Source organism: Anarhichas minor, unplaced genomic scaffold, assembly GCF_050575085.1.
Source record: "Anarhichas minor isolate MPS153535 unplaced genomic scaffold, ASM5057508v1 ptg000003l, whole genome shotgun sequence".
NCBI lineage: Eukaryota > Metazoa > Chordata > Actinopteri > Perciformes > Anarhichadidae > Anarhichas > Anarhichas minor.
This window is the reverse complement of record NW_027466449.1, coordinates 4,854,090-4,870,908: the sequence shown is the minus strand read 5'-3', so window position 1 is coordinate 4,870,908 and position 16,819 is coordinate 4,854,090. Positions and strand designations below refer to the sequence as shown.

General features: G+C 41.3%; 1 protein-coding gene across 1 annotated transcript in view; it reads left to right on the top strand.

The window, feature by feature from the left end:
• The first annotated feature begins 2,600 nt into the window (after positions 1–2,600).
• Positions 2,601–16,819, top strand: part of LOC142952714 (TOX high mobility group box family member 2-like) — a 73,491-nt gene continuing 59,272 nt past the window's right edge. The window contains exon 1 of the mRNA XM_076094601.1: positions 2,601–3,274. Coding sequence (XP_075950716.1) covers positions 3,170–3,274 — 105 coding nt within the window. The 5' untranslated portion in view covers positions 2,601–3,169. The remainder of the gene's footprint in view (positions 3,275–16,819) is intronic.

The following is a 16,819-nucleotide window of genomic DNA, read 5'->3' as shown; positions in this document are numbered from 1 at the left end:
ATGCAGGCCACTTTGTGTTTGAGTGGTTTGCCAAATTGAACAGCAATTATTTATATACAATTATAAATACTGTGTGTGTATGTCTATATGTATGTATATACATATATACACACAGTACTGTATGTACATATATACACACAGACAGAAAGAGACTTGAATGGCAATTATTGAATTGATTGTGAGAGCAAATCTCTGACGTGATTTTTTTTTCTTTGTGAAAGCCTTACAGTACATACTGTATGCAAAGAGGCTTCCAGTACAGCCACACATTCAAACTTCAAGCTACATTGTACAGTAATTACTCAGTGTTTTGGAACTGCTTTAATGAGGCATAAATTGGGACTAATGATGTTTAAAAAAGGCTGCGATACTTTCAAAATAGTTTGAAGGGAATGCAATCGGTGCGTCCACCCACCTGCTCAAAGCAACAGGACTAAAGTGAGACTGTGCTTAATTCTCAGAATGAAAGATGTAACTGCTCAGTGGAAAAGATGGACACAATTAAAAATAAAGTTAAACAAGGATACAGATAGAGGTTTTCCTTTTGCTTTTACCCTAAGACCATGGCTTTAGTTGGTCAAAGATCACAGTAATGTTCAAGTAAATACAGTCAGTTAGAAACCTGAGGTGATGTATAACATGAATTGTATTTTTCTAAAGAATGTACACAGCCACCATGGATGCTACAGTTGTAGCTGCTCATACCTGCTTTGCACAGTTTGCTCTGTGGTATGAAATGATCCTCATGTGGGTGCAAAAGAATCAACGTGACCCCACAAAGTTCTTAATTGTACATCATTTGATGACATCACAAACTGTAGGCTTGCTTTACGGTTCTCTATTGTAACTTTGGGAAAGATCTGTTCAGCATTCACTTTTTTTATGTTTGATTTAGCTCTCCAAGGTCACAGAGGTATCACGTGCAGACTCTGTTGTGAAATGATTTTCGGTTGAAATTAGCACAACCCTCAGCAGTTCTTTTGTTCTCCCACACTTTCCTCAAATCAGTCATCGTTTCTGCAGAACGAACCGAAAGCCAAATTATCTTATCTACCTTTCATCTTCCAAATTTTTTCATCTGCATCACATTTTATTTGAGATTAAAGTAGAGCTGTGTCTTTGTGCAGCACTAATTGCCATAGAGCTTCAGTAATTAAAGGACAATAAAGCCTTAGTAGTAATTAGTTTCTCTTGTTTGGTTGCTAGCCCATCAATTGTGCCTCAATAATACTGATCATTAGCATGCGCCTGGGCAGTGAGGGATGCTGGGAAAGGAGCCCTGCACACACAGCACTCCACATTCCATTCCCATGAAGCCATGGCACCGGGCCATGTGGTTAACCCTCCGCGTGCTGGGCCTGGGACAGTGGCAGGCTGTGCCTAACAGCGAAAGGACCCCACTGTAAAATATAGAGGTTGCACTGTAACATAATAGACCTGCTGAAATAATGACCAGCTTTTTACATTTCTGAAGGGGGAACATAAGAGCTGCAGCAGTGGGCAGATGCTGCTGTCACAGTTTGTGTAAAAACAATTGTACCCTTGTTGGTGTTACATTCTCCTCTATTCACATCCAGGTTCAGCTAATGAAAGCCTGTCTGCATTACTGTTTAGGACTGATAAAGAGGATGTATTATCACCATTTTAATGCGGATGCATCCTAAAAACAGATCAACTTAGGTAACAGAAGGGCATCAGGAGGATAAAGCATATATTTCTGTGCAGGCAGGGTGTATGGATTGTGCTGTAAACTGTGGCATAGTAATAACGCCAGGCAGCAGAAAATGTGCTCTGTTCTGTACTTTGCCTTGACATGATTGAAAGACAATGGTCCCATGGATAGGCCATTTCAACATCAAATGTGCATGCACATCACAGGGCAAGGGTGTGCTATCCATCACATTCAGTGAGCTGTCAGAGGCAGCACTCACAATCCCAGCTTCTCACGATGCACATTTGCAACTGTAGGGCAATACAAGATTAAACTCCTTTGTACATATTCCGTCTTGGAAAACTATGTTCTGCACACATTTTAAGAGTCATCAGTGTTAGCTGCTCTGCATTGTTGTGTGAGGTTGATATTAAGGCTTTAATTTGACATTTTTGTGTATTTTTTGCTCTTCTTTTTTTATCAAAATAACACAAAAAACTTCAAATGCAAGCACAACGGGAGACAAATGTACTTTTCAGTAATCTGAACTAACCTAGCACTGGTCAAACTCTATAAAAGCCTGGACTAAGAGTGACATATTTGGCAGTGTCCTTTTGCTTGACCCTATTTATAGGCATTAGAGTCAAATGAGAGGCCTATCCAAGTGAATTTTGCTCACCGCCTTAGGCTATAGGCTGTGATAGGTTTTGTATAATAAGGTGATGTCGATATTCAGGTTGTTGTCCTGCAAATGAAAAATAGAAATACATAAAAACATGGTTGAACTACAGAGAGACTCTGTGCAACCTCCTTCCATCCGCCTTGGCACAATAACCCAAATGGAAGCCTTTATGAAGCACTGATGGAGGCAGATTGCGCTTTATAATGCACAGCCGTGCACACTACTACATTTCCAGCTAATCAGAAGCGCGCAGTTGCAGAAAGGAGAGCGGTTGCCAAGGCAGCCACCAATCTCCCCTCCCCCTTCTCCCTCCGTTCCTCTTTCCCGTTTATTATCGGCAGAGGTCGCATGGCAGAGGGAAGTCCGACCACTTCTGTACTGGAACCAATGCAAGAATATGCACCTCCATAACAAAGCCTGCATGGAGTCCTGAGAACAGTGGGGAAACAGAGGCTGCGCATTTATGGGCTGCTGAAAAAGAGATCTAAACAGAGAGGACCAAAGTTGGAGGTTTTGCTTTTATTTGTTGTGGAACAACGGGATAGTTTGGCCAACACGTGTGTATCCATGCAATTTGTGCTCTCCGTTTTGAGTGAGTGAGTGTTTCGCATCCCGGTGCGAGGCTCCGAGGAGGACTGCGCATCACCAGAGTTGGTGCCGAAGTTCGGTGCGCGAACGGATGTGAGGGAAGAGTGTACCCAGTGAAACTCCCCCACTTCTTTTTTTTCTTCTTTTTTTTTGGTCTCTCCTGCTTCGGCGCTTGTGTGTTTGCTGAGACGATAGTGAGCCAAAGACGCTGAAAGTGATTTCATGCCTTCAGTCTCGCACAACCTGAGATGGACGTGAGATTTTATCCTGCTCCCCCGGCAAATGTGGGTTCATGCTCCCTACCGACTGATCCAAGTTGTCTGAGCTCGTTGGACTATTACCACTCGAACAAGGTAAATAACAAACTGTGTTGTCTCGTGCGTTGAAATGCCTCTTATCTCACCTGTCTCTTTACGCGAGCCAATAACAGCTTGCAACATTTACGCAATGCAAACGCATGCTTTTGGACGCTTTGCTTTTTTTTTTTATCCACGGGCGCTCACTTGCCCCAAACACACAGCTATCCAAAAACATGTCAAGTGTCAGCAAATAAAGTGGCCCGAGCTCCTAGGATGGACTGGTTTTAATTCAGTCTGGAACGGGACGCAGCATTTGTCTTCACTGTTACTTTAGACTGGAACCTGCAATGATTCTGTTTTGCTGTTGAAAGAAAATGTGTGGTTCAACTTTTCTTTTTCCTCTAACCAGCATAGTTATTATGTTATTTCCCCGGTGAGATTGTGCAGTAGTGATTTCGCACAAAGCTGGCATTAAGTGTCCCACCCGATGTGGAATACCAGAGGCTGTATAGAATCCATACTGCCCCACTCTGCTCTCTGCTCCAACATTATCTTCCCTCTCAATGATTTCTTATAGTTTACATGCTTTCCCGCTGGGAGTTCAACGATTAAATGGATGTGTGCCAGTAATGTACTGTTAATTACTTTGTAAAGAGAAACTACAGAGTCCGGCTGGTATACATGTATCACTCTTTTCTCACTCAGTTTGGACACCCCGCAGCATTAGACGTGTGACCTGCACTGACTCCATTGCAAGTGCGCAGGTGGCATTTAAAATGACATTATGAATATTTTGTAGTTTGACATTTTACTAGAAAAAAAAAAATCATCGTCCCATTGCAAACAACAAACCAGAGCTTAGTAATCCTGTTATAAATAACCAAAGGATGGGGCAACACTAGAAATCTCTAGATGTATTGCCATAAGAGATCAAAAACACCACAAAGTAAGATAAGCTCACAGCAAAAGTCGTGTTGAGTTCCACAAACACAATATATACCCAGTGGAAACACTAGGAAAACTATTTTAAACTGTTAAATTAAGAGATTTACAGCTTCCTCGAGTGTTTGCAACATCTCAGCCATCTGCAATAACTGAATTGGACTTTGGTGCCGTCACTTACCGTGGTTGGTAATATTGCAAATCAAAAGGCTCTGGATGTCGACCTGCTGCTGTAGATAGAGATGATTTGGAGTTCTTTGGCTTGCTTTCAACGATAGCTTTCAGGTATGACAATGAAGGGGAACGAGTTGGGGATGTTCGTCTTTTTCTGTGTGGGCAATGGAAAGTGTCTGTAACCGAACGGAACATTCCGTTTATCAACTGAAAAGATCATCTCCCAATTGAGAGCTTAATAAAATGGTGCAACAATAATCTCTGCTCATGGTTTGGTAGCGGAAAGCTTGTTCAAGTGCGAAAGACGGAAACAAAAGCAATCGGGACACAGTTTTATTTAGTGACTCTCATCCGATCACAGATGGAATAAAGTCTGTATGAAACATTCACTGATGAGGCAGGTTTACACCTGTGACACACAAATAGACTCATATAACTGTCTCCTCTGCACAGGCTATCTTTTATTTATTTATTTTTTTTTTAGGTCAAATGAATAAGGATCATCCTCCATGCGGATAATCTGAAGAATATGCTGATATACACACACACACTGCATGAATCCTGGAAACAAAGCCAGTAGAAATAAAACGATATAAAGTGCTTTCACAAAGGGAGAAAGTGACACCAACTACTGTCACCGATACAAAAGTGTGGCGCCCCTCAAAATTACAAGTGTTCTTTTGAATTATTGAAATCCCTCCACTCCCTTTCCTTGAGGGAGTGGGCACTCTTTCCACAAGGGGAGGTATAATTTGCTATCATCACATGTGTAACACTAACTACCTTCACTAGCAATGCAAATGAGGCCCGGGAGCAGAAGGGGGTCACTTGGTGTCCTGTTAACACGGTGCACAGGGTCAAGTTCCTCTTCTCAAATGCTTGTCTCAACTGGCTGTGGCACCATAGAGACATCTGATTTGTTATGTAGGTTCTGTATCTACGGATCAGATCTGCCCCGCTGCTAATCATCTCCGACAGCCATGGTTGGTCACATTCTGCTCAGGTCTCTTTCTGAAGCAGCATGGAGGCAAAAGGCTTATCACAGCATTCGGGTCAAATGTTTTTATGGGCTTATACTTTGCATATTCAAACGGATATTTTAGTTTGTAACTTAATTTGTTGTTCAGTTTATTGCCTTCTATCGTTTATCTTGAGAACATTCTTTTGGGATAATATTATTTGAAAAGATAAGAAGAAGAACCTTTTGTTGAGATGATTGCAATTTGGCATTTAGCACTGTTATTCCTTTCCAGCTGATTCAGCATCCCTGTCTGAAATGCAGAGCCTGTGAAAATGTCTCTCCTTTTATTGCTGTGAAATTAACAGTGTTAATCTGATTTACACACACGCTTAATTGGATGAAATGAGCACGTGCTGGTATTTTAGCTCTTTATAGTCTGTTTATTTGCAAGCCTATTTTGTGTCTACTCTGCACCAACACAAGCCTAGTTTGAGTAATTATCAAGTTTATGTGACTTCCAGAGAACACGTGTACTGCTCATGCTTTCAGCCTGTGTCACACTGCTCGTTTGGAGCAGAGACTTATTTAATTCCTATTAGTTTATGTGCATGCATGCTCCTGGATGTACTATTTCTTTAACCGAATTCAATGTGCTGATAATTACTGTGATCACTGATCACTGTGTGGATCATTTCCGTTACTTTGGCACTGTTGTCACATTTTGCAAGGAGGAAATGTGAACCCTTTCCCAGCCAAAATGTGTCATCGACTGGTCCTTAATAAACATGAATCATTCTGCTGGCCAAACAAATTTGTACTAAGACTGTAATCACTGGGAAGTTCAGCACTGTAAAAAAAATAAAAAGGTGAAGAATGCAAAGAAAGAGATGCATAAAATGAACAGAGAAGGTACTTCAAGGGTAAGATGATTCAGAAAGATCCATAAATAACCCTGAAGATTTCTACTTCAATACTTTCAATACTCATTTCATTTCACTGAGTTACGTGTCTTTTATTACTGTGCTGCTCTCCCACAGCCGAGGAGAAATGACAGAGAATAATACCATTATAACCGTTCTGTGCTCTGACTGTGCCATGTTTTAATGGTGTCTGCTGCCTTACACTGCTGCATGGTTCACATATTACTCATATATACCGTGCAAATACTGCACAAATTCATACTTTATCATGTTGTAGACAACATCCAAAGTATAAAGATGCATTTTGTCATACACAACATGTACGGCTGTAATTGTTGTTTGTCTGACACTTTTAGTTTGCTCTGTGAGATGGGAACACAGTGTCTGCTCCTTTATTTGAATACCTTAATCAAACAGTGCTGACTGCTGCTGAGGTGAGGTGCTGCATACAGTATGGCAATAGCATAGAGTGCAAAGAGAGTAGGCCCTGTGTTTGAACACCCAGGCCCCACCCAGCTCATATATCCTCCCAACAACTGATATCTGCTGAGATAAGACATGACTGAAGAGCTGGCTTTGTTAGTTGGAGGTCTCCTCTGCCTCTGATAAGATGGGGTACGATGTACTTCATTTGAATACCTTATCTCAGTTTTATTTTTTATTACAGGACTGCCTTGGTGTACTGTATGATTACTTTATATTAACATATTCAGTCGGTTGCCATCAACTGATCATCGTCGAGTGAAATAAGCTCTTGAATAAACACAGACATTTGTTGTTAGTGTTGGCTAAATGTAAGGGGTATTTTTAGTCCCTCGAGTACTTACACATGGCTGACAAATTAACCAGTCGGCGTAATGCTGACTATACCTAATGTTCATGTTGAGTTGCGCTGTCGCTATTAGCTAATGACAAACTCTGTGGTTTGTGACAGAGAGAGAGAAAGGGAGAATCAGAGGATGAGTGAGAGTCAAATGGGTTGAAGTAATCAGTGGCCCAGTGTGTGTGTGTGTGTGTGTGTATCTGTGCATGTGTGTGTCTGTGCAGGCTAACTCGGGACCATTCAAGCGTTTTGCTGACTACAGAATCACAATCACAATTGCTTTCATAGCCCAGTGCAGAGGAAGGCCATGCATACCACAGTAAGGGCCTGTGACACACAGCGAGCAGGGGCAGAGCAAAAACAGCCACTAAATCATATTCTCCCTGCCCCAACACACGGAGGACATTTTTAATAGGGATTCCGACCATTTGAAATCATTTCAATAAAACTGGAATTGGCTCTGACATTGGTAGAGTCACATAGCCTGCATATGGCACAGAGATTTCTTGCAATATATATGTGCGTATATATATGTGTGATGTATATTTAACCTAGGTGAATCTGTGTAAAAAGTAATTTTCCCAACCAAAAGGTGTCTACATCTGTTTTTTGTGACTTTTTTCGGGGGATTTTTTGTTCTGATAGATACAAACAGACGTGATTATTGATGAAAGGCAACAGGCCACAAGATGCTGTAACACCACACACAGGACCATGAATGACTTTTTCACCATTTAAATTCTCTGTCTTGTTGTTTGGCCGTTAAATGCAGCATTTGTGTTTGATGTAGGATATGACAGTTTCAGTATCAATGTATGTGTATGTGGAGGGCTACCCATGTGCTAATTATTGGCCCTGGCAGTGCTAAGCTACTTCCTCGTTGGTGGGTACCAGTGCATCCCCCTCGGCGTCTGTTACCATAATTAAGACCAGCAGCCCCACTGCAGTGTGCTTGTATTAGTCAGCCCGGGCCTTCCCATGGGGCTGTGCGATGGCATTCTCATTCTTACTGCAGAAGAAGAAAGAAAAAGAAACAGCACCAGCACCTGCTCCAGAGTGGGCCCCTGGGTGTTTAGTTTAATGTTGATTATGTTTGTTAATGGCTGTAAACACTCAGAAGGAAAGACACACGTGACAACATGGTGAAATTGATGTGCAAACAATGCAGCATATCTATCTGTATGTCTGTCTAGTGGTTTAAACTAAATTGCGCTGACAGGATTATTGGAGCTTTGAGCTGTCCCATCATGTTTTTTTTTAACATGAGACCTCAAAGTAACCCCCAATTTTAGTTTTTCTATAAGCAGTAGAAAACAAAGGAAACCCCTTCCAGAGCACGATAGGGAAAGCTATAATATACAATACACCGCAGATATTGTGCATCTAAGCTCGTACAGAGCCCAGTTTCAGTGCTAAAGGTAAACACATGTAGACAAATAGGAAGGAGTGTACTATACGAGTGCCATGTGTATGTACACTGTATGTATGTTTAAGTGCTGAGATGATAAGTCGATTCATTCGTCACTAGACAGAAAATGTTTCTCTGTTATATATAATTGTAATTTTGTATCTTTGAATTTTGACTGTTGAACTTGGACTCTAGGACGTGTCGTCACATTTTATTGACTACCAAATCATCAACAGATTCATCTCAAATAAAATAATCAATAATCACAGCGTTAGTATATAAATACAGCATGCCTGCTTCAGGCCTACTTTATGTACTTGATGTATGTATGAATGTACATGTGTACTGTGTGTATGTATGCACTGTGCTGTATATGCACTGTATGTAAGTATACATGCATAGAAGGGGCTGGAAGCTGGACAAACATTCCCAGTTGTCCCAGCTTCCTGAGGTATGTCCTGTGCAAACAACATGGCCCATGGTATAAACTCCTTGCCAGGGATTTAAGGCTCTTTCCCTCCCTTGTTTTCACTGAATACCCTTTACAAATATTATCGGCCTGAGGTCAGTGCCATGTTTGCACTGCGGCCTGATGGCACGGAGCCCACATGAAACTTCAATTAATGGTCCAAGCCCAGACTAACACATAAACAGTACACATAAAGTAGAATGATCAGAAAGCCACCAGAGTACAAAGCATGAATATAGAGTATTTTTGTGTGCCTGTAGATGAATCTAATTATTTTGGGAGATAGATTTTCAATCAGAATACTTTTTTTTAGGGTCGCCATTTGTTAGCAGATCTTTGACTTCTCTCCTGAGCACTGGTGTCTGTCATTAATTCACTGACATGCATTCATTTGGATTGTGAGAGGTTTCCACTTGAGAAAGACAGGGTTGATGAATCCATATGCACCTGAATATGCTCTCTTTCCTCTTTCCCCAGCTGTGACTGTCTCCACTTGTCCCTTGTCTGTCAGGAGCATGTGTTTATTATGTGTGACATATTTAGCAGGCAGATATAATTGCCTGTGCAAGGCTGTAATCGTCTGCGTCCAATTCAGTCAGCAGAGACTGCGGGAGCCCACAGAGCCACCGAGGTAATCAAACTGTGGCTCATTCTTCCTCTTTGAGAGCTAATGATGAGCTTCATGATCATTCACAATGGGCAGAGAGAGAAGTGTGACAGAAAGTACAGTGGTAATACCATGGTTTTAGGTCTTGCAATGCTATTATCTATGGTTTAAGAATCGCCCAGAGAAAAAAAAAGAGTCGCGTATGCTGCGGAGTTATGGAAAGAGAAGTAAAATAGAGATAGATGTTGTTAAAGAAAAAAAGAGGTATAGAGGTTAGAGGAGACTTGTGGGTTGAGAAAAAGAAGGGAAAGCGAGAGAACTAGGCCTTCTCTTTGTGTTGTCGACCTATTTAGTCTCAAGCTGGCCACGAGCCATGACAATGAGTGATGTCGCTAAGAAAAACAAACGGAGGGAAGAAAAGTAGGATTTTGGAAATTATGACATACGGTTAATGGTGTTGTGCTGTCGAGGACTCCGTCTCTCTCTCTCAACTAGGCTTCAAAAACCTCATAGCAGCTCGGAAGGGTTGTTAACACACAGGAAAGGAAAACTTGAGCGGATCTTTATATAGAATTGTTAATAACACGGTAGACAGTAGTGAACAACCATAGCCTAAAGCAGCACTTACTGGCACAACCCACATGAACCAAGCAAGTATATGTGTATGTGTGTGTGTGTGTGTGTGTGTGTGTGTGTGTGTGTGTGTGTGTGTGTGTGTGTGTGTGTGTGTGTGTGCACGGTTTTGGTGTGTGTTGCTGGCACCTTAACAGTGGTGGAAGAAGTTTTCAGATCTTTTACTTCAGTTACAGTAACAGTTCCACACTGTAAAGATACAGGTGCAAGTCATAAAGTAGCAGTGTGTGTGTGTGTGTGTGTGTGTGTGTGTGTGTGTGTCACGTCTGTATGCACCCAGTATAGAATCAGATCAGAGTGTACTGTATGTGAAAGCAGAAGAGGGCATGCTCTTGACTTTTTTAATCAAAGGGGTGACTTAAAGGGTAATTTCACCCAAATTACAAAAACAAACGTTCTTACACTTGTATGGTTTTATTTACCACGGTGTTCAAGAAATCCATCTCTGAGATTTCTGCTGCCAGAAGAATTCAATTGAGATGTATTGAAAAATGACCATTAAAAAATGATTACACTGCAACATGTCTTTCCAGAAAGTTTCCCCATGCCACTTTTTATATAATCCATAGAACACAAAAATAAAATAAAAATGTTGACAATGACAATTTCTTAAAACCCAAGGGGACGTTTTCAGGTCATGCGTTTGTTTAACCAGCAGTCCAAACCACAATGATACTCTGTTTACTATCAGAGAAAAGCAACAAATCTGTACCTGTTGCTGTTAATCTGCAACAACGGGTACAGATAGGCCAGTTACTTAGCAAAGGCATTGGGAATGTCATAACTAGGAACAAATGTTTGCAGCAGCCGGGCAGGGAAAGGGAGTGAAAACTGAGAGATGGTCATGTTTTATTAAGCCTGATAATGCAGCCTAATCTGCGGCTCGGGTTACACAGTGCTTTGTGGGTAATTAGAGATCATGTCGTATGCCTGGCCTGCTGAAAATTTGCACTCCGCCCTAATCCCCGCCTATCCGCCTTTCACCCGCCACCTCCCTTCTTCTCTCTCTTCATTCTCTCCCTCACTCACAAAAAAACCCAGCATGCTTCCAAATGAGCTGGCTTCCTGTCAGGGAAGCGGACAAATAAACAAACATGGCAGCCATACTTCAGGTAGCCAGTCTTCAGAAAAGTTTATGCCTCGCTGTAAGATATGTGGAAATGTGCTTATATGCTCAGAATTCAATAAGAGGAAGTTGACAGTGGAGCACTTTGTGGTTTGCATTGTGGAACTTGTTAGATGAATGACTAATGCCTCCTGGCAAGTGCCCCAGGTTTACTATTACCAAAACAATGGCACTTGATACAGAGCACCGTAGCCTTGGTTTTCACACAGACAGGAGCTCAGGCTGCTGTTTTCTTTTGAATCCTAAATGCTGACTGCCCATTCATGCAACGTCCCCTGAACACAGAGACACACACAAAGGAAATTCTCAACTGACACGGTGACTTGTTGAAAAAAAAAAAAAAAAGAAACAACAACAGCTTCTTTCATAGCTCACTGTCCCCAATTTTTCCATTCTTAAGAACTGAGAAATGTTTCCCTTTCTAAGAATCTAGATTCGGCTTTCACCAAGTGTAAAACAGTCCACCTGTTTACATACACACACTTAGTTAGTTAATTACTTGGATTATGACAGCAACTCCAGATTCTCTCTCTCTCTCTCTCTCTCTCTCTCTCTCTATATATATATATATATATAGAATGTGTGTGTAAATATCAGGGGTGTAAAATAATACAGTACAGTTTTAGAGCAAAAGCACCAGCTGCCTCCCACCATAAACTCAAGAAACTACTGGTTTGAAGACTGGATGAAAAGCAGGTTTAGATTCTAACTCATTGAGTTGAACGCAGTGTTTCCCCTACTATCTTTCTCACGCCTGGTGGTTTTAGCAAAAAAAATCCCCTGTACAAAAAATAGAACACATGAAAGAAATTATAACACCAACCAAATAGAAGCCATATGCATATATCTCCTGTGCATCTTAAGTGCCACTCATAAAATCTTATCCTACAGTATGCGCCGTTTGAGTCATTGAAGAAAGTGTATTATGGAACGATTTGATTCCTATGCTAAGAGTACACATGATAACAGTATTATCATAGACACAAGCCACACATAATAAACAGTATTCATGTAAATGTGTGTCTCTGAACTCATGTACCTCATCAACCTCTTCAGAGCCACGAGAGGTCTTATGAGTTATCATTATTCAGACAAAGAGGAGATAAAGGCATAGTGCGTCATAGGGACGTATAACAAGCTTTCAAACAGCTTATACACCATCAGGCATTTGCATAAAAATGTAGCAAAATGCAAAACTGAGCAATATTCAAAGCATTCAAGTAGCGTGATGATTATCAGCAGAACTAGAAGCTTTTAAGAGTTGAGGCAGCTAATGGCTGTCAGTGGCTCTTTGTCTCAGTGGTTTTGTTTTTTGTGATTATGGGCAGGTTAGGAAGCAGCGACAAAAAACTAAGCAAGAGAACAACAGGGAAGTTGTTCAGCTGCTTGTGTCAGTTTGAAGTCAGGGTCATTTTGACACATACGTGTATCGTTTCCTGTTTAGTTGGCTGCAATGGTTGCCAATCACTGTAAAATCGTTTTATTACCATACATATGCTTCATTTTATTTTGTCGTCAAGGTCAACAGATTTTTAAAAACCTGTGTTACGGACCCGGACGATACAAGTTGAAGGTGCTTACATTTTTTAGCATCTGGATACCCCTCCTGTATTGCTGCTGATATTGCAATAATCATCATCTAATTGCACAGTGCTGTCATTAGGTGGTGAAGTGTGTAAATAGCGATATCGCAGGCGATATCACAAAAATCCCAAGTTGCCCAATTAGAGCTGCACAAGTTTCAAACAAATTTTGAACCCTGCACTCACACACAGGGTCATATACACTCACTTTTACACCTCTGAATCCCCCACTATCCAACCACACACACACACACACTTCCCATATAGCTTCAAGGCATTTCATTTCCTCTCCTCCTATGACAACATCACAATATAATGGGACATGGTGTCACGTGACAAGTACATGGAGCAATCAAATCGCTCTCTCTCTCTCTCTCTCTCTCTCCGGCTTGAAGGGCAGAACGGTCAGTCGTTACATAAACTAGAGTTTGTTCAATTACGGAAAAAAATGTGCTTTTCGTCCTTGTCATAAGCAGAGTGATGAAGCAGATAAAAAACTAATTTGTTATCTGTGTTCCTTAAGGATTTTGATCAAATACCTTGCTTTCTGTGCTCACTCTGTCCATGGAACTAAGTTGTAGTGATGCTGAGATACTTCATTCGGGGGTTGTCACTGAATGGGGCTGCACTGATACATAGAGTGCTATAGAATTGTAATATATAGAGTAATATTAGTGACAAACCAAGACTAAAAGAGTGAAGTACCAAACAGTTTCCCAAACAAGGAAACAAGTGCTCTCAGCAACAGTTGAACATTAGCCTCTCTCACCCCGTTTCCTTTGGTAGAAATGATCACAGATCAGCAGTTTTGGACTAACATGTTGCGTAAGAGCTGCATGATTATAGCCAACATGATTATGAAAAATATTTTGATCAATATTATTTATTGCAAATAATTTATTGATTCGAGGGACAACATATTTTTACTGCACTTTTACGTTTAAATAGACAGAGCACTGCTTTCCCTTCATGTTGTGCCACATTCCTGCTAATGTGCAAATATTTGCATCAAAAAGAGACCGGTCCTTGTTTCCAGTGCATTTCCTCGAGGCAAATTAAAATTGTACCGAAACTTTTGACTCAGAAATATATACAACAGAGCACTGCTTTCACTTCCGTGTTGTGCTACGCTACACTCACGCTTATTAACAAGTCTTTGCATCAAAATAAGACTTAAAATAGCTTCTTCTTCACCTGAATTCAGTGCATCGGGCAAATGCAGAATGCACATACAGCGGCATCATGACCGCTCCCCAAAAGTGAAGCCAAACCATCTTGATTGTCCCCTGGTGGCTGGCTGACACCCATTGTTAAGGATTCAAGGATAATTTGTCACTATGCAACACAAGGTTGAACAACGAAACGCAGTTCCAGCCCATTTACTACCCAAGAAAACATGACACACACAACACAAAACAAAAACAGTGATGTCGTACATCTTTTGTATCGGCATCAGGAGGACTGTAAACATCATATCAACTTTGACTATGTTTGTGCACCAAGCATCATCGATGCGAACACAAAGTCCGCCTCCTCTCATCCCATTGGAGTCCTCCGACAAGTGCAGCTTGATCCGGGATGTCAGGATGGAGCCAGGTCTGTCAATATGTCACCACAACATTCACCGACCTCCCATTGTTGGGTTAGCCTGAAGTCTTATTTCCTCCATCTTATTTTCCTGCGACCAGACATCAGACAGCCAGGAGTAGGCTGAGTAGCCGAGTGGAATATTAGGTCCTAGCTGGGTTAGCTTAGCTTCAATTTCAGCTCTCGGGTAGTCAGTGGCGTTTTCGTCTGGCTGGTTGGCAGAAGTCGTGGGTGGTGAGGTCTTCTGTACTTTATCCAATACACATGCTTCCCTCTCCGGTATTGGCGACTGTATCTCATACTGTCATATGAGACACGCGCTCCAGTAAGAAACACAAAAAGACATCAAATTAAAACAAAATTGTAGCAAAGTTCATGGGAGCTACCAGCGGCTGCATCTACATGCGCCACTGTTGGTGTGTCTGACCGTCACTCCAGTTATTCACAGTTTGTTGCAGCACAGAACCGTCGCACAGTTTTCAGATGAGCCTGTAATTAAGTCATCTCGGAGCCTTGAGAGTGCGACTATAGTGCACTGAGCTGAGACCAATCTGCAACTAATTGTCCCAAGTTTTAATTTCTAATGGAATAAGGGCCAGAGGGAATGCAGCTTAATGAGATGCAGTTACTGTGTGTGTGTGTGTGTGTGTGTGTGTGTGTGTGTGTGTGTGTGTGTGTGTGTGTGTGTGTGTGCTCCTTTATCTGTTTACTGTAACTGCTGGCCCTGGTGAATAGAGAAACAAGAGTGAGTAAAACAAGATGTTCCGATTTGACGTTGTTACCTCGTTTCTGTTTATTCTACAAAGCACTCAGGATGTCTCTGTCTTTCCAAACTGTAAATTTACACGTAATAAATGGTAAATGTTCCTTAAAATAAGTAACATAATTGATTGAACATTGACAGTAGAGGTAGGATATGCCTTTTAGCGATATCTATGTCCTTTTATACAAACTGGGGAGCACCTTCTCTTAATAACTGTGCGACATTGGAGACCCTTCCAAAAGTGAGAAGTGCTTTTGCCCTTGGCACTCAAGTTATTGCTCAGACAGCATGGTTGTAGACTGGAAGTGGAAAGGTTGTTTACATAGCCTTGGGAGTGTTTGTGTCATGATTTAGATTCCAGGCATTTCAACATCCAAATAAATCAGTTTAGACTTCTGAGGACAAGTAAACCTTCAAGAGAAGAGGTGGGCCAGCTGTGTTTAAAATCTGTTAGGTAGTTTTATCTCTAAAGCTCGAGCTATTTTGTTTCCAGTTATTATAGGCAAAGGAAGTGGGATCAAAGTTCACACAGCATATGTGCTTTAGTGTATTTGCAATAGGGATGTTTACCTTTGATTTACGGTGAAATATTGCTTTTGCCATGTTGCTCCAAGTGCATTCTGAGTATTATTGCTCTCCATTAGGACTGTGGTTTTAATGACACAATCAGCTTGTCCAATGACATGTTACACAAGCAACAACTGTGGCAGCAAAAATATTTTAGAAAACAACAACGACCCTGAAGACACATGACTACATGAGTCTTTCAAACACTTTGGTGACTTCACTGTAATTTTTCTACCTTATCGCTTTTGAGTGGAGTTTGCAACTGACTCAAGGCCCTTCCTCTTATTGTTTCAGTATGTCAGAGCATTGTTTGAATGAGGTCACCCATTACCGATCTGGCCTGGGGCCAGCTTGACTTCAGCTGATTTAATTGAATCTACGACATGAGTCAAATTCAAACAAGCAGAGACTGCTTTGCCATGACAGCCTCATTACTCCACATTAAGAACTCATTTCACAATGCATTGTGACTTTGGGCTTGACAAATGGTGAAAAGGGATGAAATCAAATAAGTGAGTACATTTTGGAAGGCTACTCTTGAAATGCTCCGGCTGAAAACACTCCAAGTGCGGTACATTATGTTAAAGGAGAGCCAAAAAATAGTCTTTCTGCTATTTTGTATAAGTTAATGTGAATGCCTTCCGGGTTAGAGTGTTCCCATGTTTGCTGTCTGCAGTAATGGAATGACATTCAATGCCATTTTCCCTTTTAAATGGGATTTTTGTCAAAGCGTTATGAATCCGACCTGCCTTGTCGCTCAAGCCACAGACAGTGCTGAGAGCGGAGAAAATATGCCAATGAAACCTTTCACTGCAGACTTTACTGTTAGCCGTAATAATGACGCCTTTATCACATCGACGGCACAACAAACAAGGAAGGCTTTCTTGTGCCAGACCACAAGAAGTGATATCAGGCATTATAATGTCTGATATTATGTATGTAACGCATACTCGACATTCATTGCATCCCAGCTGTGTGTGCTAGCTGAATTTCAGCATTTCGTCAGCTCCGACCTCGACTAAATTTCTCAATTAAG